Source organism: Eptatretus burgeri, chromosome 3, assembly GCF_056783735.1.
Source record: "Eptatretus burgeri isolate ZD-2024b chromosome 3, Ebu_testis_v1, whole genome shotgun sequence".
Lineage (NCBI taxonomy): Eukaryota > Metazoa > Chordata > Myxini > Myxiniformes > Myxinidae > Eptatretus > Eptatretus burgeri.
The window spans coordinates 90275785-90301358 of NC_140963.1; the positions used below are offsets into that span (position 1 = coordinate 90275785).

Sequence of the window (25574 nt, forward strand, 5' to 3'; positions counted from 1 at the left end):
CCCAAAATCTAATCATTTAATTGACCCATCTTACTTTCCATTTGTACAAAGTTTAATGAAATTCTGTCTTGTATTTCTTGAATTAGGGTCGTAAACAGTGAAATTTCAGAGTTTGACCTTGACCTTTGACCTTTACCACATCTGGCCCAAAATCTAATCACTTAATTGACCTGTGTTACTTTACCTTTGCACCAAGTTTGATGAAATTCTGTCCAATATTTCTTGAGTTAGGGCGTAAACAGTAAAATTTCAGAGTTTGACCTTGACCTTCAAGTTCTTTCAGTACTCTGGTACTGAGAGTGCTGTGAAGTGTGGTGGTACCGCCTCTGACTTATTTCCAGTTGTTACTGGAGTTCGTCAGGGATGTGTACTGGCCCCCACACCTTTCAGCACTTGTATGGACTGGATTTTAGGGAGGATGTTGGAAAGATCAAGTTGCAGTGCGTCATTTGGGAATGTCAAGATCTCGGACCTTGATTTCGCAGATGATGCAGTCATCTTTGCGGAGACTTTAGACATCCTCTTGGGGGCCCTCGAGGTGCTGAATGAGGAGTCGGAGCCGTTGGAATTACGGGTTTCTTGGGTCAAAACTAAGATCCAGGCTTTCGGTGACATCTTGGATGCTGCTGTCCTGTCTGTGTCTGTTTGTGGTGAGGATGTTGAGGTCGTGGAGAGATTCACTTACCTTGGCAGTGATATTCATGTCTCTGCTGGTTGTGAGCCGGAGGTCAATAGACGTCTGGGTCGGGCCTGGGGAGTCATGGATTCACTGGATCATGGGGTGTGGCGCTGCCGGTACCTGTGCGGGAGGACGAAAGTCCGATTCTTCAGGTCCTTGGTGCTTCCAGTCTTACTCTATGGATGCGAGACTTGGACTCTGACGAAGGATCTGAGACGGAGACTTAATTCCTTTGGTACCAGGTGTCTTCGGAGAATCCTTGGCTATCGCTGGTCGGATTTTGTGTCCAACGAGCGGTTGCTGAGAGAGACTCGGATGAGATTTGTTACCTGCAGAGTCCGTGAGCGTCAATTGCGGCTGTATGGACATGTGGCTCATTTTCCTGACGCTGATCCTGCTCACCAGATTCTCTCAGCGAGGGAATCCCGTGAGTGGAGGAGGCCAGTGGGTCGACCACATGCCTCGTGGTTGCAACAGGTTGACCATTATCTCAAGGAGATGGGGATGGGCCTGGCATCTGCCTGGGGGATGGCCAGACGGAGGCCCCTGGAGTACCGGCGGAAAGTGGACGCAGCGACGCGTTGTTCTGGCACATGCGCCCATACCTGACCTGACCTTGACCTTGACCTTTGACCCTTGACCTTTATAACATCTGGCCCAAAATCTAATCACTTAATTGCCCTGTCTTATTTTACCTTTTTAACCAAGTTTGATGAAATTCTACAGTCTGCTTCTTGAGTTATCGTGTAAACTAAAAGAGGGACGGACGGACGGACACATAATGAAACATAAAAAAGGTAAAAAAAACAAAACAAACAAGTAACCAAAACATGAAAATCAAGGAAGAAATCAAAGGACAAAATCAAATACCAACAAGAAGCCAAACAAGGAAATCAAAGAAGAAGAAGATGAGGAAAAAGAAATCAAACAGGAAGAATTGCTGTGCGTCTGATGGCATTGTGTTAGGCGGTGTATAGTTCGAGTTTAAAGCGAAGCTAATTCCATTTTTGGTTTTTATACCTTGTTTTCTTTTCTAATTTTTTTAATTTTGTAAATGATTTAACGTTATGTTTCTAAATCAAAGCTTTACCGCTGCCTGACATAAAAAAAAAACACTCAGGAGAATGCTCTTAAGCATTGTAAGGGAGGGAGGCGCATCAGGCAACTCGGCGGAACCGGAACCGGAAGCGGAAGTCGGCCTCAGAGTTGTTTGAGGCAGGTGTGTGTGGTCCGTCCCGTTACAGCGATGGGCGGCCACAGCGAAGATTACGATTTTCTGTTTAAAGGTGAGAGCCGGTATTGGTGTGCTCGCTCGGTGTGATATTCTTCCCTTCTCACTGTACGGGGTTAAAACACCGGTGTGTGTCGTTTGAGCCGATTTGGCGATGTTGGGACAGGGCGTGGGCGGAAGCCTGACATTTGGCCGAAGATTCGAGACCTTAAAATAATAGTAATTAAAAAAAAAATCTGATTTTTTTTTTTTTTGAACAATCTCCATATGAAGAAGGCGATATTGTGCTCGTAATTTACTTTGCATTGTCTACTCTTTCATTGTTCCCGTTGGGGGGCACGGCGTCTCATAAATAAAGCGCCAGACCGATTGCTCCACGTGCAAAGTGCATGTAAAGGATCCAATGGTCTGTTTATTATATATTTCCCCCCAAAAATGGTCTTTTAGTCCAATATCCTGCCTGCAGAATGGTGTGTGTGTGTGTGTGTGTGTGTACGTACACACAGCGACCCCTCTAAAGTTCCATGTCGGTCACAGCAGTCACCACGAGGTTATGGGTTCGGAGTCCTCATCCTCATCATCCTCATCCTCATCCTCATCCTGCTTGACCCTTGTCTCGATTCCTTCCTTTGTGAACTCTGGGCTCTTCAATTCCTGTTTCGCTCCATCTTTGGATTCAAGTCCTTGGTACCTTGTATCCAAGGTGCGAACCCTTTGTACACCTCTGGGTTTCCTCAAATTATCGCTCTTCTTGAGTTTCAGGTCGTGATTAAAGTGGTTTTAGTTTTTTTTTTTGTTTCTGCCACGTAATCGGTGACGCCTTTCCTGAACGTCTGGTGACAATGGAATTTGACTTGCCTCAAAGGGGAGTGTCCTGTACTTCCAACATGAACAGACCAGGTGACCTGTGAATCCCTCATCAACCAGACTTCCATTTAACTCCCACTTACCCCTCTCACCCTCTCCCCCCCCCCTCCACACCACAACAAGTTTACTTTCTGCATCAAAGTCTGCTGTGGCGATGCCATGGATAGAAATCACCTTTTGTCCTGAGATTGTGGCTCACATTTTTAACCACTGGCCGGGGTCTTGAAATGAACAATCCATGAACCTTTCACGACGTCATGCAAGTTTGAAAGCGAACCCCCGCGGTGAGTCGGGAGAAAGTGCAAGCATGGCCGTGGAAGTTGGCTTTGCTCAAACGTGCGTCGATGTTGCCGAAACATCATCCAACTCTTCCAGTGGTAACCGTGGGAGTAATTCAACCTGCCTCCAGTCATTGTACGTTTCTCTTCCATTGTTTGTATCATCGTACGATTTGGGACACATGTAGGGGGGGCTGGTAGGATGGTGTGGGGGTACACACACTCGCTCTGAGCCGTCTCGCCTCGGTTCAAATCCCAACGCACCTATAAACTGTCATCCCCGTGTTTCACAGGCCGTCATTCATCGGTGTGTGTGTGTGCCGTCTCTTGGATGCACGTTCAACTTGGCATCCGTCTGTCAAGATTATTTGGTGGATATTAAAGATCCCCCATGGTGTCCTTCGTGAAGAGTGGGCGAGCTATCGCCGGCACCTTGAAAAATTTAGAAATTCCTATCGTGACCTACAGGGACACTGTATTAGCGGCACAGCTGCACGCCCTTCAACCATTGACCACCCTCGTTATATGCTGCATTCACAAAAAAAGAAGAAAAAAATACACTGAGGGTTGCACAAAATTGTGCTAATTTAAACTCTTCTTCGCCATTTAGAACTTCCCAGGTCAAGTCTTTTCAGTCCTATCATTTTGGTTAAAATGGCCCTTTTTGTTGTCGTTTTGTTTTCTTTTTCCTTTGAAGTTTGATAAATTTTTATCAACATCAGTAAGCGTGTCTAAATACCAATGAGCATCATTCCCCATGGGGGTTGTTTTCCAAATTGTATCATGAATACGTTGTTAATTTGACCTCAGCAAATTGAGATGTTTTTACCCACAATTTGGGGGAAAATGTGACTCCGATCCTCAAGCCAAAGCAGCACCTTGGTCATTTTTAACCACAAAAAGTACTTTTCTGAAAACCATAAAATCTGAGATCATCACCTGGTGACCGCAAGATGAATTTGCTTGGAATGTTTCAAAAGTCGTGTGAAGATGAGAAGAAAAACTTGCCATTGGATTGAAATTGCATTGAGGTCAAGAGGGGAAATCGTATAGTTTGCGGAACTTTTAACACGTGACTGTTGTGGTCAACAATTGGGTCACAGGCGGTAATTCAACCAAATAAAAGAGGAATAACAAGCGGTTAGAAGATTGAAATGTCTGGCATTTGACACTGTTTGTATCAATAAAACCCATCAAATGTGTTGTCATACCAATTAAAGAATGATCAAACAAGAAACATGTTGCACCTGATGTGGGGTGATATTGTCCTAGGATGGATGTTTAGTTTATTCTAACTTTTGAGACGAACTCGGACTAAACATCTCGGTAGTAATTGTTGCTCACTAAGCTCTTCTGCCCCCATTTTGTTAACCAGCATTGGTAATTTGTAGACTTGACACAAACATGAATGAAATACCTGCACAAGTTGGGGTGGGGAGTAGGGGGAGAGAGGGTGATTATAACAGGTGTCCACCCCTTCCCCATACCCTCCCCCACCCAGTGAATTTAAGTTTATAAATCGCTTGCAAGGCCTCCCGGCACTGCCCGGCTGGATGAGCTTTTCCCGGCGGTGGTTTTGGGACATGTTTGACATTGAAAAGTTGTGGTTTTGTCACCGTGGTTACCTTTTTCCTGCAGGCTGGCGGCAGCACTGCCTGACCCCAGATCACAATATTCACTTTACAGCAGCCTTTTGTGGCCTCAGAGCTGACATCAAGGTCGATGTGTGGTTGATTAAAACCTTGCCCAGATTCTGATGTGCCTACATCCACAATTTGGGGCCTCTGTGAGAGTTCGACCGTGAAAAAGAAACGTACAAACACTTGAAAATATGTATCGAGATCGATTGAATTATTAATGTGGTGTTTATGTTATGCAGGCTTGATGGGCCAAATGGCCTCCTGCTGAGTCGAAAGTTCCCTGTGTATCCTCATTGGCCAAATCTTTGTGTTTTTGGACAAACTTGAAAGGGTTGTAACCATGGTGAAATGATTCTTGTGTATGGTGCATGCAAAGTGGAGGACAAGTATATAACAAGGAACCTTGATTCATGAGGAGGCCATTTGACCTGTCATGCTTGTGCTGCACCAACCACAAGCCAAAGAAATCACTTTCAAGCCACAGACCTCTGCATCTCTCAAACTGTTCCGTGGGAAAAAAAAAATTTGAAACTTCGCACGTGGCAAGTACGCCCGATGGGGAATAAGTATCTCAGCCAAATTTCAACACGAAAGTTTCATCCAATCAATATGAAAAATTGAGATCTTCGGGATAAATGGGATGACAGAAAAAAATGACCATCAGTCGTACGTGCGTGTGTGTGACCGCGACCGCGACCACTGTTTCTCGACAACCACTGACCCAATCTAATTAAAACTTGCCAGGTATATTGCTGGGGACCTGTTGATGTGCCTTTTCAAGATTTGATATTAATCGGACAAGTGCTTCCCAAGTTATAATGGCCATTTATTTACCAACCAATGACGGGACACGTTGCTGCGTAGGCGTGGCTGATGGGTAAGAGATTATCAGCTGCGTTTCCCATTATGGGTTACAACGTATGAACTTCCGGATAATGTATTCTAAATTTATCGATTCCTTATGCGCACTTGTACATAAACACAATGCCCCAATCCAGTCGTCGTTTACGAGGGCAAAGGAACGGCCTGTGTGGTTGTTTGAAAGTGTTCCCCCCCCCTTTCCTTCCTTCTTCTCTTTATTCTCTTCTCTTTGTTTTTCCTTGTGGTGACATTGCAAAAAGGCAAAATACGTTGGCGCTAATTGAATAATTGGCCATTAAAACTAAATTGCGAATAATCGTAACTGCGATATGTGAACTTCCGCACAGTGAGGGCTTAACTTCCGGATAGTGATGACTTACTTTATTCTTTCTTTCTCGATTTCTGTACTTTCTCGATTTTCTTTAACACAATGCCCCAATCCAGTCGTTGTTTACGACAGCGAAGGCCTGTGTGGTTGTTTCTGGTACGCGCTTGGAAAGTTATATTTTTTTATTTTTTCCATTACGGCGACACGTACAGGCATGCACTCGTATTTATAAAATAATAATAAAAAAAACCTTAAATGATTGAACAGATCAAGATGAAACTTTACAGGTATGACTATCCATGAAGAACAAGAAGTTCCCTCCTTTTGATGTTGGTCACACGGTTTTGATAGTCATATTGGATTTATTCTAAATCCTTTAAAAATCTTGTCGTTTGTTGTTGTTTCAGGAGGTGGGAGGAAGTTCTCCCAAAACTCAACATCTCCACCTATTTTTGGTAAAGGATCATGATTCATGAACCAAACTGTGAAACTTCGTTCTCATCGACTTGCTCCAAGGGCTCTTTTCAGAATCTTCACTGAACCTTTGACATCTTCCACTTGTTGGTCATTTGTAGTGATATTCCCTGGAATGATTTTTAAGTACTCAGTAGCAGGTTTCTTTATTATTCCTGTCACTCTGACTATTGGTACAATTTCGGCTTTCTTCAATTTCCAAGTCCTCGACCTCATTTTTCAGATCCTGGTATTTGGTCATTTTCCTGATCTGCAGCATTTCGTCCAAAGTCTCATGCCTCCTTGCTGTGAGTTGTGTGTTAGCTCTCATACGAGCCTCGACCAAGGTATACAAAAAAAAAAAAAAAAAAAAAGTCATTGGGACCAGAAACCTCGATCACAATGCCGACTTTTCCTGTTTGTGTTTGAGCACCATGTCCGGATGCAATGCTTTGTTTGCAATGTCCATACTTGATGGGATCATCTTGTCATGCATGAGCATTATTTGTTCATTATCAAGGATCGGTCTTGGTTTGTGTTTCCATGATTGTTCTGTGACCGGGATGTTGAAATGTTTACAGACGTGCCAGTGGATTACTCTGCAGATGCTGTCACGTCTTTCTGTGTGCAGCTGTTCCGACATGAGTTTATTTTTTTTTTATTTTTTATTTTTTTTAAACATCCTGAACGGAGGTGACTGGTACTTTAATGTTTCTACCCCACAAAACCTGCATTTGTCTGATTGTCTCAATTCCACCATTTTCTTGAAGGCATTTGTGTGGTGTCGTTGGTGTTGGGCATTGATTATGACTCGTTTTCCAACCCAACTAATTTGACCTTCATCGCCATTTCAAAGAGCCTTTTTTGTCTCCCTTGCCTGTCAAGCTTTAAACAAAAATAAAAAATATAATTCTTCCTGCTCTTTTGTCGTTCTCCCATTTGTCAGAGTATGTCTGATGTTTCTTTTTGGAGTTTTCCTTTTGTTATGCCTCCGCTGACAGTCACTGGCATTGTTTTCGGGTTGTGTGTACGTACGTACGTCCATGCTAGTTTCCTCTGCAACCGTTTATCCGCAAAGGGAAAAACATTGGACCTCTATCTCCGAAACTGCTCCGTGGAAAAAAAAAAAATCGAAAGTTTGTTCATGTGAACTCTTTGAGATATTCGTAGGATGCTTTGTTTTCTCGTTCCTGTATTGTTGTACTTTGATTGATTGAAATGTTGTCTGTTCTTCTTTGTTTTTCCTTCTACAAATGTGCATTTGGCAAGACCAAACTCCATTTGGATGTCCTCCGAATACTGCTTTACTCGTTTTGGTTGATCTGCCAATTTCTTATCATTCGGTGTGAAGAGTTTTAGATCATCCATGTATTTTTCTGTTGCATGTCAGACTGAATGTGTGTCCTTGTTCATTGATGACGTTACTCAGTGGGTCCAGAGTGAGACAAAAGAGGTGGGGAAAGGCTGTCGTCCTGTCGATCCAAAACTCCACACACACGATCTTGTAGCCTTGGGAATATGCGGTGTTTGTCGGAGGTCACATGGTCTGACGGCTGTGATGATTATTTTTATTTTTATTTTATTTGTTTGAAGAATAAACCTTGAGAAATCTTCTCCAGAACCGCTTGACAGATCGAGGGGAAACTTCATACAAATGTTCCCCCAAGCCTTGGGGATACCAGGGTGTTCATGAATAATTAAGGTCACATGGTCTGTCAGCCATGTTGGCTTGAACGAAAATCTTTAAAAACAATTCTTTTGAACGACTTCACGAATGGAGATGAAACTTTGCAGTTCTCCAGTGGTCATGGGAAATGCGTTTTAAATTTCAACCTTATGAGACTCGTACTCTGGCAGCTAGAATTATTTAAATATTTAAATCTGGGTTCTTTCTTTCTTTCTGTCTTTTTGTTACTTGTATGTATATATGTGGGCAGAGGCATATCTGTCAACATCTCGATGTGGAGTGCCGTTCTCATTTATATATTATTTATTTTTGGGGAGGGGGAGAAAAGATGATTAAGGTGAAGAATGCACAAAGCCCACACTCGTCCACAGATATCAGACATCACACACAGCACAGATGCACACGATCACCCATTCATACTTGAGCACCTACTTGAAGTCCTGCCAATATCCTTATACCCCTCCTTTGCCAATGCTTCTCGGTGTCTTTTATAATTGTAATTTAAACTTTTCTACTCTTTATGCTGTCACTACCTTTCCAGGAAGATCATTCCATGCTTTGATTACTCTGACTGAAAGATCACCACCTTATTACATTCCTAGGTTTCTTCACTCAGGCTATGGTCACTTGTCTATTCTGCTGAGAAACTCTTTTGCACTTCATTTATTTACACCCTTCATTATCCGATTGAACATCTCAATTAAATCCCCCTGGCAATTGCTCACTTTCCAATGTATAAAAGTATAAACCTTTGAATCTTCTGAGGTGGGTGATACTCTTGATGACTTGATGTGTGACCGTCGTGCACATTGGTTGGAATTTTGACTGTTTCTGAATGTGAAGGTTTTGCCTTGGTGTTTTGAGTTCTGGAATCTGTGCTCTTGGTTTTGTTTTCCAGTCGTCTTGATCGGGGATTCAGGAGTTGGCAAAAGCAACTTGTTGTCCCGTTTCACACGCAACGAGTTCAACTTGGAGAGCAAGAGTACCATCGGTGTGGAGTTTGCGACACGCAGCATCCAGGTGGATGGCAAGATTGTGAAGGCGCAGATTTGGGACACGGCCGGGCAGGAGAGATATCGTGCTATCACTGCTGCGTGAGTTTAATATCTTCAGCACATAATGGGGCTGCTTGCACTATTCTGAGAACGTTGACCGATGCACACATACCTTACATGGCATTTGTGAATGTTGGAATAGCTTCATTTAGGATGTGGATGAGCTGGATCATTTTGTTGTAGGAGAACAAGGGTATTTAATTATTGAATGATGAAACGTGAAAAAGATGTGATTTTTTTTTTTCCTTGTTATTTTGCTGAACCTCAGGTAATTGTTGACCAATGTGTACTTTATGTTGTAAAACATCCCACAGAACCTACCGTTGGACTTGCACAATTTGACGAGCCCGTACTTGTAGCTTCATAAGACGTTTCCACATATTGATGCTCCAGAATACCTGTTTATGTTCCATGTCGTGTTGCTCTTTTTATTTTTGGTATTTATGAAGCATGTCTCTAAACCCCCTGGTGCTGATATCCCAAGAATTGGAATAGCTCTCTGTGTCTCTCCATGAACATCAGTTCCTTTGAACCATCCTTTTTTTTTTTTTTTTGGCCATCTGCCAGATCAATGTCCAGGTGTAGGTTTCAACCCCATGTTGACATTGCCAACAATTTATTTGGTCAGCGCAAAGTGGATGATTGAAGGACGGCCGGTTGTCGATCCGCGTTGGAACTATGTTGGCACGCTCCATTGGGACACGATTCTTTGAGACTGTGCAAAACCACTCCTTGATGAGTTAAACGTTCTTGATTTGATTCTCGACTCGTGCAAAAGAGGCACTTGTAAAGGGGCTGTCACACCTTGACGTTTTAGCCAGCGTATGCCGACGTATGAAAAATTTGGCGAATACGCTGGCACATGTCGAATACGTTATGGGTAAGTTTTGTATACGTCATAGTACGCCGCACTCGTCGACAAATTTTGTGCATGCTCAAAATTTTTCGACATGACTCGCACGTTCCGCATACGCTGGCCATAAGTTGTAGGCACATTATGCGATCGTTGACACGTCGACACACGTTACTTGTAAGTTACTCATACGTCGAGGTAATGTTTAGCGTACCTGAAACTCATTTCTAACTTATGAGTAACATGGTTTGAACCTGTGTAACGTATCTCCAACGCATATTGATGTATTTGACATCTTCCGGACGACCACAGAACTTGCTGAACGTGTTTCTAACTTGCAGCTACCGTATAATGGTGTATTGGCAGCGTTTAGGGGAATTGGTATATAAAAGTGGGCTTCACAGGAGGAACCTGTCAGTGTTCCAGACTCCATATTTTTTTCTTTCTTTTTTCTTTTTTTTTTTTCTTCGGCATGACGGTGATGTTGACACTTCAATGTCTAGTGCGGTTATGATTTGAATCGTCGAGCGGCAGCCTTTTAATAGGCTACGCCACGTGATCGTCGGTGATACGCTGCCGTGCGCTATGCATAAGTTAGACCATCGTTGGGCATAAGTTGTGAATGCCGACAACACGCTAAGCATTCGTTGGTATAAGTTATCTATAAGTTATTGAAACGTTCTGTGTACGTTACTAATACGTTATGCATACGTCCAACTTGTTATGAATACGCCCAAAACTGAAAAAAAAAACATCAATAGTTCAGCGTACGCCAGCGTTTTAGATCAATTTTGATACGTTGCTATACGCTAGCTAAATCGTCAAGGTGTGACAGGGGCTTCAGCAATTATCACAACTGGAAATGAGTGTCCCATAAGTTGTGGTAAGATGATGCAAGTTGGACATCCTATAAACTAGAGGGGAGCACTCGGTAGAGTACAAAACCTCCGCCGCCAATACTGCGAGGTCACTCAACTGAACCTGATATCTTATTCATTCAATTTGACGTCAACAGTGCTCAGAGTTATAGTTTTCAACTTTCCCTTTTACTTTTAACTTTTACATACTCAATTCATTCGTCATAACTAGATTCCTTGAGACAGAAATTGATTTTACTGGATATATCCACCTGAAGTTCCAAAATCAGCTGCAATTATAATTTTGGCATGTTTTTTTTGTTGGAAATCACTTGTAACATGTATAAATGCAAAAAAAAAAATCTAAATTTTGTTGAAAAAAAAAAAGTTGCAAAAATATTTTTTTGGGGGGGGGGGTGGGGGTTGGAAATCACTTAAAACATGTAGAAATTCAAATATTTTTTACAAAAAGGCCGCCATAGCGACCATATTGGATTTTGGACCAAGTCCAAAATCTAATGGCATGATCCTCGGACCAGACCTAATCCCCCACCAAGTTTCGTCGAAATCCGTCGGAGTTTTTCCGTAATACTGTTCACAAACAAACAAAGGGCTGAAAACGGTAACCTCCGATCTTCGATGGCGGAGGTTAATAATGCTTGATCTGCAAAGACTCGTTCCTCAAAATATATCGCATGCCTTGTGCAGCTTTCATACAGTGCAAGTTGTATGAAAATAGTCAAGTGATGCATCATGATACCACTGTGATGGTTGAGGTAATCTGTGGATCTGCTTCTTGTAACTTCATACGTGTGTTATATGAACCATTTAGTGCCTTGACAGCAGAACCTTTTTAAAACGAGTGTGCTTTGAACACCGTGACCCATTTTTGTCACCATATTCGTTTTCACCCTCGTCTGTCTGTGAGGAGGATGTATGTGTGTATATGTATATGTATATGTATATGTATATGTATATATATATATCAAAAAGTTATGGATGGTTTCAGATGAAACGTGGTGGACAGGTTGGATGTGTGACCTGGATGATTTTTATTTTTTTTTCAATTTTGAAGATCTGAATCCACATCCAGATATGAGTTTTTTTTTTTTTTTTTTTTTTAAGTGATTCTTCACCATTGATTGATGGGACCAAAAATGATTTGCAGCACAATGTATCAAAAAGTTGTGGACTGATTCGGATGAAACTTGGTGGACAGGTTGGATGTGACAAGAATGAATTTATTCAATGTTGGTGAAGATCTGGATATGATAATTTTAATTTTTTAAAGTGATTCTTCATTGAGAGATGGGGCCAAAAACAATATCTACCATTGTATCTCAAAAAGTTTGTTTTCAGATTAGGACAAAACTCTGTGGATGATTTGGGTAGGTGGAAAGAAGAAGCTGCTTCGATTTTGGTTCAGGTCCAGATGCAGCTCTCGCCTATCAGTGGGATACCAAACGTAAGCCGTTTTGTCGGCCTGGTGGAGGTATACGCTTTCATGAGTACCGCTGTTGATTGTTTTATTGGTGGGGGTGGGTGGGGATTAATATCAAAACTGGAGTTTATCTGGGTGCTGGGCATTAGAATGCATGTACATAGCTGGACCTTGGTGTTGTCAAAGTTTCATTTCATACACTTGTAAGAGGAATAATCATTGTATAATAAATGCAATGCCAGTGAAATTCCAAACATTTCTGTGGAGGCAGCCATCGATTGCCTTTGTGGCTCCGTGATTGGCTGTGAAATGTCACATCGTGTGTCGCCCAATACACAGCTTTCAAAATGGTGATTGAATGGTAAACGAGGCCGTTTGTGCATTTTTAGTGACCTGGTTCTGCTTGCCGGGCACTTTTAATCTGCCTTTTCTGGCGTGAAATGTGTAATTAAAATAATCTTTTCAACAATTTTCAGCATTTAAACGAAAGAGTGGCAATTTCAAGATGGTTCGCTATAATTGTTCCTGAATGCAAACCGGACTCGCAGAGATCTAGGAGTACGAGAAATGTCCTTGATTGAGAGATTCATACTATTTCCTTGTTGGTCCATTGTAGCGGTGGCCGTGGATGTATCAACACACATCATCAACTTCAACTTTTAGCAAAAGATGCAAAAATCTAGTATAATTTATAACAGCTTGCGTAACTCTTTCCCTAGATATGGTTGATGGAAAATATTGTTGTAGATTTCCCGCCTGTCCGACGTGCGAACAACCGCGTCCAACCAATAGCGGTCGCTTCGCCCACCAAACGGACAATCCAGTCGCGGCTTTCCGGATCAACGCCGGAAACCAGCCACGGGTGTGTTTTTAACCACACCACAACCTTCTCCGCACTCTACTCGCACTACAGGGTCCGATCGCTAAATCTTTGATTTACCTAATTATTCGCGCGGGTAGGTTACCGAGAGATTGTACCTCAACGGGACCGCTTGGAAACTAGCGGCTTGAGCAGCTCGCTTCCTTTTGGGATAACCGAGCGGGGTATTATCGCGGAGTCCCGTTGGACCCGATCACTTTACCGGCTATTTAAAAACCAACTATATTCCGAGTGCAAGATGGCAGCTCAATGAGGGAATGGACACATCGAACAGGTTTACATTCACACAAGGACATTTATTATAATAAAGCACGTATGCAATTAAACAAGGCAAAACACTTGTGCAATTATGCAAGCAACAAAAGAACTATGACCGATATACGAAATGCAATGCAAGCATTTACAGCACACAAAGCACTTAACAATTTCCTACTTATGAGATGGGCCCACACACACACACACACACACACGTACACACACACACACGTACACACACGTACACACACGTACACACACGTACACACACACACACACGTACACACGTACACACGTACACACGTACACACGTACACACGTACACACACGTACACACGTACACACACGTACACACGTACACACACGTACACACGTACACACACGTACACACGTACACACACGTACACACACGTACACACACGTACACACACGTACACACACACACACACACACACACACACACACACACACACACACCCAAGAAATGGTGGCAGAGACCTTTAATAACAGGCTCCAGCTCGGAGGACAGGTGAGCTGAAACCCAGAACCTATCTCGAACCTCTCCACCTCGTGTGGTCTTCAAGTTGTTCGGACCCGGACTCCAGCGAGAGCGAGCTGGATCCGATCGCCGTGAGCTGCGATCCTTCCCGAGCTCCCGCGAATCCTCCCCGAGCTTCCGCGAATCCTCCCGCCCTTCTCAACACGTGCTGGTGAGAAGAGGCGCTGATCCTTCCCGTTGATGCGTCGCTTCCCCGAGGAACCACCTCCAAGAAGAGGTTGAGTCTCACCAAGCCGGGAACCAAAATGGAGAACAAAGAGCTCTACGAACAAAGAAGAAGAAGCCACCACTCGCAGCTCGAGCAGAGCTCAACTCTCTTCCAAACAAAGCAGCTCGAAGCAAAAAGCTCTCCTGAGCCAAGCAGAAGCCGAAGGCCCACTGAACCATCAAAGCAAAAAGCCTCCTCTCGAGCCAGGCCGCAGTCGAAGCTCACTGAGCCAGCCGAAGCAAAAAGCTTCCGAAGGCCTCAACCCTAACCCAAGCCAAACATGACCCGATGGTCTGCTGAACGACTCCCCTCAACTCCCTTCTCCAACTCTTCTCACGAACAAAGAAAAGATCTCCTCTTATCCTTCTCCCGCCCTTCCCCCGCTCACGGTGTGACTCATGACTCGTGCCCTCGTGCTCCATCCCCCGCTCAGCCACGGGTGGGAGGGAGTTGACATCATGAGTCACGGGACGGCAGGGTGGTTCTTCCTCTTCTCAGAAGAGGGCAAGGGATGTCTCCATTGTTCGTTCCCTAATTATTAAATCGATCCGCAGCGCACTAATCGATTTCTGAACATTTAAACAATGGAAGGTGAGCTATCTCGGGAACAAGCACTTATCGACATAGCTGACTAAAGGAACCTGTATGTTGTGTACAATCGAATTCTCAAATTCGTAACAATATCATGGGTTGACAGGATGGCTCAGAGGTACGCACACTCTCCTTGTCTAGCTTGGGTTTGAATCCCGACCCAGCTCTAAACTGTCATCCCGGTGATTCATCGATGTTTGTTGTGTGCCGTCCCTCGGATGGATGTTAAACAGGAACCCTATCTGCAAGCATTCGTTGGTGGAAGTTAAAGATTCCATGGTGTCCTTCGCACAGAAGGTGAGCTATCGCCGAAACCATGAACAAATTCCAAATTCCTGCCTTAACCTGCAGTGGGCATTGCATCAGTGGTGCAGCCGCACCCTCAACCAATGATACTACCCCTCCCCACTACCTTGTGCTGTGAACTAATAAAAAGTAAATATCATTTTAAACTTACCCTGTACATGCACAAGCCCCAGAAACGTCCTTCCCAGCGGTGTTCAGAAGAACCTAATCCATATGCACTGCACATTCACTGGTAGGGATCCTTCGAGGGGTTGTGTAACACGTTCCTCCATTTGGGCCTTGCACCGACCCACGTGGTTGGGAGTTTGCAGAACAAGCAGGTTCCCATTCAGCAAGCTGAGAAAGTTATCAAAGTCTTTTGGTGTGCAGAAGCATAGCCCTTTATCTCGAGTACTTTTCCAAATATTTTTGGCTTTTCAGAAGCTTGTTGAGCCTTTCCAAGTATAATCCTTATCCTGGACGCACAACATATTTTATTTCGCTTCAAACTTTTCAGCTTCTTGGGGTTCCTGCGCACTGAGCCTTTTGGTGGGGATTACGTGTTTTTTTATTTATTTATTTATTTATTTATTTATTTTTTTTTTTTCGAAAGTGCCTCATTGTAAATGGAATGAGCATTGATTTGCCAATTCATTGTTGTAAATACTTTGTGCAATGGTCTTAAGTGGAGCCTGGAAAGTTGGCCTGCGTTTCCATCTCATCCCCCCTGACTCATGAGTCATTATGTGGGTTGAAATCCCATACGACATGTTTTTAAAGGTTAAATTTTTTTTAATATACATATTTTTGTTCATTGTTTACGAATGTCCTTGTAATATTTGTAATCAGTACATTGAGGTATAATGGCTAGATGCTCATTGATATTTATGTACAAGCTCTACATACCTGGTGTTGGCTTCATGGTTAGGGTGGTGGGCTTTGGATCCTAGGGTCCCGAGTTCAAATCCCACTCGGCTGTTGAATTAATACCAGGTGGGGTTGACTGCTTGTCATCCTTCTGAAGTCAGCAAAATGAGTGTCAGCTTGCTGGTACACTGTGTTGGAGTGGCGACCCGTCCAGGATTGTGCCCAATAGCCAAGGAGACTGCTTCGGCAGCACCAACGCTCTGCACAGAGGATGGTCCCAATCTCCTCCTCCTCCTCCTCCTCCTCCTCCTCCTCCTCCTCCTCCTCCTCCACTTTGAGATTGTCATTAAATAAATGGCATCCATTTTGCCTTGAATCATGTGGGTGTTCGATCCTGCAGTGGTTTGCAAGGAAGTTGGTACAATTGCTGAGATTGATTGACAGTAAATCGAGGCTTTCGACGTGTTGACGCAAAATGGTGGAATTTTGGAACTGTCTCGTGGGCCCCTCCATTTCTACCTTTTACCTAACTACTGTCTTCTACCTCTTTCCCTTTCCTCGGTTTCCTTCCTTTGCCTTGCTGGGTACATCCTGTTTTTTTTTTTCTGGCTGCTTTCATTCATCTTCATTTGTGAAGATTGCTGCACCTTGGCACTGGCTGGTTATCCAGCTTGCCAATTCTTTATGCTTTCTGTGTGGAGCATAAAAATAAATATAAAAGCTAATGCAGATGAATAACGGCGGGATAAAACGTGGAGGTTACCTCTGAATCGGTGGTCTCGGATGAATGTTACCAGAGACCCTCTGACATTGCTTCTGGTCACAGGAAATTTAAAAATGGCACCTTGTGAAGGTAATCACAAATGGTTAACACATCACCATGAAATGTGCTGGATCGAAGTTAATACACCACAGACTTTGTGAAGCTAACAAAGGCTCTGGTGTACGCGTGTACGCATGTACGCATGTACGTGTCCACATACTTTTTGAGATGTAGGCCCGATGTTTTGCTTTCCACAGACAGTACGATGTTGCCTGCAGTGTGTTACTTGCCAAGGTTTGTTATCCATTGGCTTGAAGGTTGTGGATTGCTGATCTAAATCAATTATAAGCTTCAACAGTTTTTCTGCCAGCTCTGCTTGGGTCTGACTATCAGGGAAGGGCATTTGTGTTCCTGAAATATTTTCTGCAGTATTTTACACCACCTTGTAATGTGCTTTCGATTTCAGTTGAACCTGTTTCTGTAATTTTAATGTGACTCGTCACGGCAAATCTCGACAGCGTCCTTGTCGCTTGCGTGTTCCCGGAAAGTGCACCTTGCAGACGTGAGTTAAAAAGGGAAAAGAAATCCGAGTGTGCAGGAGAGATTGTCGACTCGCGAACACTAAAGTTGCAATTTTCTTTAATTTGCTCTCACGGTGCCTCGTGGCCTTTGCACAGGTATTACCGCGGTGCTGTTGGAGCTCTGCTGGTGTATGACATCGCGAAACACCAAACGTACGAGAATGTGGAGCTGTGGCTGAAAGAGCTGCGTGATCATGCGGATTCGAACATTGTCATCATGCTTGTTGGAAACAAAAGTGACCTGCGACACTTGCGTGCAGTCACCACTGAGGAGGCACGCACTTTTGCAGGTGATTAGGATAATTAGTTTTCTGGTATTTGCACGGCTTGGGCTGTTAGGGTTAGGGTAAATAGGTTTTGGCCTTTTAAATTGAAGTGGAAGACGGCGCGCAACAAATCGGAGCGTAACAGAACGAGGATAATGAAAAGGGGGATTGGGCAGACATGAAAATTGCATGGTAGAAGGATACAACAGAGGGAGTTTGGGGAGGTAGAAGACACTGGGTGAGACTGTGTGCGCCATGCAGAAACCTGAGGGGGGCACAGAGCACGGAAACGATGAAGAGTGCAAGAACAGAAAGGAGGCGGAAGAACGAAAGCCACCAAACCTGTCTGATGTGAAAGTGACCGGTCCAGAGATTTAGCTTCTTCTTGGGAGATTCCAGAGCTTTTGATGACCTTGGTTTTACAGCATCAATATTTTCAAGATGTGAGGCAGAGGCACCAGCTTAAAGTGGAGAGCAGTACTGCATCACGCTTGGATGAAGTCCTTGTTGGTCGATAAAAGCTTTGATTTACCTCGGAAAGGCTGCCCAGTCGGCAGATAGCTTTGCAGGCCATCTTGGAAATATGGTCTGCACAAGAAAGATTGTGACTGGTGAAACCTACAGGTTTGAATAATTGAACTTTAAGAGATTTTTGTCTGCTTAAGGAAGTACATTGGGATTGTTTGCCAGATGGTCCTTTTGGAGAAACAGTGTGGGATTTGGTGGGGTTGAGCGACATATTCCAAGTGTTGGACCAGCTCCTTATTTTATCAAGGTCTCGAGAGAGGGAATAATCTGCTGCTTCTTTCTCTGAAGGATGAGAGATGCTATGGCAGAGGCTGGAGTTTTCTGCAAAATGTTGAGCATGATTTTTCACACAATTGGAAAGTTTGTTGATCAAGATGAGGAACAGGACTGTGCTAAAGACTATTTGGAGACTCCAGCCTCAACAGGGAGAGAAGATGAGAGGATCCTTTTGAGAGCTATGCGCCGATTACGAGGGTGGAGGAAGTCTGTGAGCCATGGGAGGTGGTCTTTATTGCCTTCGGCAGAGCTTGGAGAGTAAGATGGGGTGCCAGACTTTGTCAAATGCTCGAGACGTGTCCAGAGGCAGCCTTGGTCTCCTGTCCGAGTTTTAAATGGGATGTGCTCCACTCTCGGTAATTGTCAATGATTTAGACTAGGCAATGACATCAAAGCCTTGTTTCTCATGTTGCCCACATTTTCAGACACATTAAGCTTCTGAGTCGAGGTGAGTTGGATGCATTATAGAAGTATTGTTTTGTGTAAAAAGTAAATGAAATACAAACGGGTTCCACACATCAAATATATAACTTGAGATATGATGTTTGAATTTTAAGTTGTTTTTTTATTTTTATTTTTATTTTTTGTTTGGAAAATGTTTCTTGTTTATGAATATCAGGCAAATGTGTTAATCGTTTTTGAATAATTCCTCTACAATAATATAATTCCTCTAAGAAAATGAATAATAATGCCGACTGGGAGTCCTCTGTCACGTGGGGTCCTTCCTTGGCCCACCTGAGCTCCTGACCACGGGCAAGGCTTTTGTCCGCAGCCTGATGGAGTACTGCTCTCCGCTCTGGGCTGGTGCTCCTGCCTCTCACCTTTCTCGGCTCCGTGCTGTGGAAACAAAGGCATTTAGGATCATTGGTATCTCCTGCAGTGAGGCTGAGTCTTTGGGTCTCTCACACTCTCACTGCCGGCAGGTCCGTGGTCTTTGTCTTGTACTGTCTCCTCTCCCGGTCTCACCCCACCCCCCCTCCCCCGCTCTGTCTGCCATACGTCCCCACCATATTTCTACAGGGCGCTCAAGGTCCGCCAACAACACCCTTCTGCTAAAACTACCAAAATCAGGAACCACTGCTTACCTTCACTCTTTCATTCCTCTTTTTTTTTTTTCCCCACCTTTGGAATAAACTCCCACACTCTTCAATCCCATTCTTCCCTCCAGACCTTCAAGGCGGCTGCTCGACACCACCTCTTGTCTTCCCCCATCCAGCATCTCTCTTTTCTACCCCCGTTAATCCACCCCAAACCCACCCACCTTCAAATTCCCTGCTTTCCTTCCTGAAGGTCCCTGTAATGTCCATCTTGTATACCCCATGTTCCCTGCCCCAGATCTCCAAATGTGTCTGTTCCCCACTGTTTTTTCCTTCCCTCTCCCACCTCTTGTCTCATGCCCCCCCCCTCCCCTTGCTGTGCATTGTGTGTTTGCTCTCAGATGAACTTCGCCAATGTATTCAATATATATATATATATATATATATATATATATATATATATATATATATATATATATATATATATATATATATATATATATATATATATATATATATATATATATATATATATATATATATATATACATACATACATATACATCTTCTTGTTCTTTTGGCTGCTCCCGTTAGGGGTCGCCACAGCGGGTTATCCGTTATGATCCGCATAGTGATTTGGCAAAGGTTTTACGCCGCATGCCCTTCCTGACGCAACCCTGGTCGCCTCTTACGACACGGATATGGTACACCTATTCTAACCGGGGCATACACCGGCCCAGTGCACTGGTACTCACTGAGCCGACCTTGGAAGGATGACAGGCTGAGTCAACCTCCTGGTGTATATTAATTCAGTGGCCCAACGGGGCTTGAACTCAGGACCTTTTGGATCCCAAGCCGCTGCCCTTACCACTACGCCAACACATATATATATATTTATATATTTATTTATTTATTTATTTATTTATATATATATATATATATATATATATATATATATATATATATATATTTATATATATATATATATATATATATATATATGTATATATATATATATATATATATATATATATATATATATATATATATATATATATATATATATATATATATATATATATATATATATATATATTTATATATTTTTTGGGGGGCATTTGCACAGACAGACCTGGCTGGCTTAATACCTCGTGAGAATATCGTTGCTTTCCAAAATTGGTTTGATTTGGCTTGTACAGACAGTCATCTCGTCAAACCCACTGGTTCATTCAGATATTCCTATCATTTCAAATCACTTTTACCATTGCAAATCATTCCTATTCTTCCTTATTTCCTTAGCCCTCATTTCCTTACCCTTCAGTGGTAGAGGTAATAAATAACCGGCAGATTCAGAGCTTGGCCTGTGGATGCGTGCTTGGCTCTCATCTGTTCCTGCACCATGCCATCTTGCCAGAGTTTCAACTGCGTTCACACGTTGGTCCCAAATTTTCCATGCAAAGTTATTTTCACGTGAGGAACGGTCAGCATCACCACAAAAACTTTGAACTCTTAATATGAAAACGTGAAATCGGGCCACTTTCGGTGAGTACAGGGAAACCTCGATTTACATCTCAGATGCGTTCTTGAAAGGTGTGACTTAATTGAAAGAATTTCCCATAAGCGATGCAGTCATTGAATAAGGCTGGGTGGGGGATGGTGGGGTGGTAGAGGTTAGGCAGAGGGGGTACAAAATTTACATTCTCTATAAATAAATATAAAAATCGTCATTTTCACCGATTTATATTCGTTTTTAGCATACACGGAGGTAATTTAAACACTTATTCTCGCACACATTTTGACAGTAAAAAATTGAAATACAATAATTAAAGTACAGTGCGGCCACAATGTCTTGTCACCCCCTTGTTAAAATTGTGAAATTGCCTTTTATCATATAGCTGACATCGCTGATAGGTTCTGCAAGTTTACCCACATACATTTGCAGTACTCTTGCTTCTTTACACATTTACAGCATATGACGCACAAGCCTTCAGCGTCCAGTGGATCCATTTGTGCTCCATCATTGTCATTACAGAGAATAATGTTACGCCATGTTCTGTGGGACATTTTCCGTATCATTTGTGGGGTGTTGCGATTCAAAGCAAGTCTGAGCACTTGTTTCTGAGGTCATCAGTGGTTTCGTAGCGCTGTTGTGCAGCAATAATCTCACGAGGAACCAATTTTTACAAGGGGTGATGTGACATTGTGGCCACCCTGTACAGTGCAGTAACTCTGTAAGGAAAAATCAGATGCAGCAGGAAGTTTGTCACATGTCATTCTCAACACTGACAACATCCACATGGCCAGCATAGGTTCCATCTTTCCCACGCAATGGCTCCATTGCTTTGTAATCAACTCGGTTGTTGGCATGGCACGTTTAGCGTTTTCACGAATTTGTTCTGTATTTTTATAAATTGTGTGTACAGTTGTGGGAGGCAAACCTAAGGGCCTACGAACATCAACAGCACGGTCACCACTCGCCATTCTGTATAAAAACATCCAATTTCACCTCCACATTTACAGTTTTGCGTGCTTTCTTAGCCACAGGGTCAATCATCACCACAAGCACGCTCAGAACTCATGATGAATAAAATCAGTGATGATATTTAATGACACGACTCGCACTACTGCATGCAAAGCTTTTGGAAGTACAGTACATCTGAACAGTGCAAAAGGCAGAATAAAGTACAATTGCACTCTACGTCGAAGTTACGTCATTCAAGTCACGTGCGAAGGCTTTCCTATCACAATTTTTCCTGAGCTGCCCAGTCAATTGAATTGCCAGTGGAAGAAAAATTTCCATGTTTCATGTGGGCGACAACAAAGAATTTGAATATGAACAGCTGCCATGGCGGCACAGTGTTCGACCGCGGTGCCGCTTCGTCAGTATAAATTTATATTACATACAGGACTACAGGTACAGCCTTAGGGCATGGTGCACAGATTGCAGAAACGTTCTTCCATGCATGAAGCAAATAATGACGATGATGGGGGGAAGTCAAATCCCCCCAAAATACAATTACGGGCACATTTAAAAATGAAACTTTGTAAATGCAATCAGCATTGATGGACGCATGAAATATGCAAGGATGATTTTGGGATTTGACCCCCAGTTCATGTCCAACATCACAGGGGTCAAAACGGGTTAAAAAAATTTAACTCAAAATTTGATGTCTTGTCATTCCTGGAAGAACTTTTTGTTGTCTTTCAACTTTTCTTGAAGTGGGAAGTGTGAGTATTCTCAATGGTGCGCAATCAACTTCGCTCCATGTTGAAATTGTGAATCTTTCTCGCTACTGTTGTAAAACTGAACTTTGACTTGAGTGTCTTTTAATGTTGCCCCCAAACGATTCCATGTTGCCGCCACAGGCGAAGGCGTCGGCGGCATAGTTTTCAGGTTGTTCAGCCAGTTGTGTACCGATTCCTGCACGAAGCAGATTTTCGTTGGTGCAATTGCTTGTGAACCGCTGAAGGGATTTTGGCCATACTTGGGACAATTGTATAATGCGATGCAAATATGAAGTGATTAGGTTTTGGGGTCAAAGGTTCAAAGGTCTTTGCCTTTTGAATATTATTTTGGAGACCGCAACTCGAGTTGGAAGCATCTGATGTCTCTCGACTTACCGATCTTGTGTTTTTTTTTTCCGATTTCGCTCTCTCATTTGACCATTATTTTTTTAATATGAACTTTAATTGATATCAAACAGAACAGTGGTTTGACAGCAAGTGTGGGTAGACATATCCATTGATACATTCATGTCTATTTCTATTTTCTTGTTAATTTGGCATTATGTTGCAGGTGAGGGAAGATGACTAATTGTTGAGGGGAGGGGAGGAGGTGTGTCGGCGAAATGTTAATGTTACGACACACAAAAAAAAAACAAATGAACAATGAACCACCAATTTCAGATTGATCTTGTGACCCCAAAGTGTGTTATTGCTAAACTATTTTGTTCCGCAGAAAAGCACGACTTGTCTTTCATTGAGACATCAGCCCTGGACTCAACAAATGTAGAATCAGCATTCATTAACATCCTGACAGGTACAAGGGAAATGCTTGGAGAAACAATCAATTGTAAAAGGGCTTTGAGATTTTATTTGACATGAAAATTGCTAAATATAATGTAGATTGAATTGAAATGAAGGTTGGAACAAGAAAAAAAAAAAAATAAAAAACACACCCTGCTGAAGTTCATTTTATGTTGTCATTGCAGAAATCTATCGCATCGTCTCACAAAGGCAGATTCTGGACCAGGGAATGCAGCAAACGCTCCCTGGAGGCAGTGTGGTACCGATCGATCCAACGACCCCAGACACCAACAAATCAAACCGACCAAGCTGCTGCCAGAACCTATAGCCTCATGACTTTCCTCTTTCCCCAGCATGCTGGCTGAGTGCACGCTCGCAGCCTTCAAATTGACCCGGACAAAGCCAAGGCTAAATGCATTGCGAGCAAGGGCAGAGGCTTTGGATGGCTGGAAATGAGACAGGAGCTGATGGAAACGCACGTTGGTTTGTTTATAAGTCTGCCTCATCAACCTAGTCGCATATTTAACATTATCTGTACAAACTCGACGTTGGCAACGACTTGGTGAGATTGACCTGTCGTATGAAGAATTGGACTATCTTGGACGCTGCCTGTTGTTTCTTTTGATGTGTTGAAATGTTATTTTGTTGTAGTTTTTGTTATGAATGTGGAACAATCAGCTTTGATTATTTCCATGGTAAAGGACCACTGGTGTTGTCAGGAAACAGCCTTTGTGCCTCCTCGGTTGCATCATGCATTTATTGTAATTGTGCTTTTCCTAAGTGCTTTGGGATTGTAAAATGTTTTGTAGTGGAAGGTTCTGAGGAAGAAAAAAAAATAGTGAAGTGCAAGTTGGGTTAAGCACAGTCTTTGTCGCTGTTTGATTTCATTGCAAAGGTTATCGATTTTATTTTATTTTTAAGTTATGTTTTGCATTTAAAATCTGCTTTTTTGTTGGGGAATCATCGATTTATTGTGTTTCTTTTTTTATATATATATTTTTTGGAAAAGTCGGTGAGGGTGTTATTTTGTGGTTGTGGGAATTATTTTTTTGTGGAAAGTTGAATGCACTTGAGAGGAAGCCAGTAGGAAATGCCTGCAGGCTTGTTTCTGGTCCAAAGCATCAATAAAAGAAAAACGCAACGACAAATGTGTGCGTGCAAGTTAGCGTCGACACGTGAATGATGGTTCAAACACGGGAACCGCTAGCGGTGCCAGGTTGTACGTGGCAAATTAGATGTGTGAATGAAAGGAAATTTTGGAATTGATAATTGAAAAACAAGATACCTCTACATTGTAACAGGTGTAGTGCTGAGGAGGCCTTTGACTCAAGATCCCAAAACTAAATTACCAACAGCGTTCAAACTACCGTTAATTTGGCTGCACATACTCATTCAATTTAAATGTGTGGAAGGATCAACGCAGAAACTAAAAACGAACGCAACAATCACAAAATATAAGGGTTAATGAGCAAGGATGAGGGTAATCAACAACAGGAAATGAGGGAACATGATTATGGGGAGACGTGCTTTTCTCTCAACTCACTCGCCTACTTTAAACTCACCCTTAATGGCATGATGGGGAGAGAAAGAGAAATAAAATGGGATGATCACATTTGAGTTGGATGACATTTTAAGGATGAAGATCGGGTGCCACCAGTTGAGGGATTCGTTGGGCGAGATACTCTGTGCGACCAGGATGTTTGCAGAAACTCGGCAAAGCTAACTCTCCGGAGCACGTTAGATTCTCCCTATTTGCAGCACGTCCTGCACGGGTCCAGCCAACTGTCTGTGCCAGCACATGCAGCTGCTGTCCACCCTTCCTGTTTAGAGGAGCAGGTGTCTATCCAGAAGTTTTTAAACCATTGTTCTCAGACTAGTCCATGTATAAAGGTCACAAATCCTGATTGGGCTGGCAAGTTGACCACTCGGCCATACCCTGACATTCAACCCATCCAATTGGGGTGTGGCATCGCTTTGGTGACGTCCTTAGACTTGCATCACCTGGGATGTCCTCATATCATGTAAGATTGGAGAAGTACAAGTATAATAGATGTAAGAATATAATTGATGAGATGGACATAAAAGTGAAATGAGAACGGCACTTGGTAGCCAGACTGAGCAGTTTCCATTTTGTGTCCCGCTAATTGGCCAGATCTGTATCTGGACCTTAACCAAAATCTCGTCTGCTTGTTCTTGTCACCTCCCCAAATCGTCCAAGTTTT

At 42.9% G+C, this 25574-nt stretch overlaps 1 protein-coding gene across 1 annotated transcript; it reads left to right on the forward strand.

The window, feature by feature from the left end:
• The first annotated feature begins 1829 nt into the window (after positions 1-1829).
• Positions 1830-23961, forward strand: LOC147030427 (ras-related protein Rab-11B-like). The gene is made up of 5 exons (XM_085874477.1): positions 1830-1965; positions 8923-9118; positions 17316-17509; positions 23285-23365; positions 23538-23961. The coding sequence occupies exons 1-5, from the start codon at positions 1926-1928 to the stop codon at positions 23678-23680; spliced, it is 654 nt and encodes a 217-aa protein (XP_085730603.1). The 5' UTR covers positions 1830-1925; the 3' UTR covers positions 23681-23961.
• The last annotated feature ends 1613 nt before the right edge of the window (positions 23962-25574 follow it).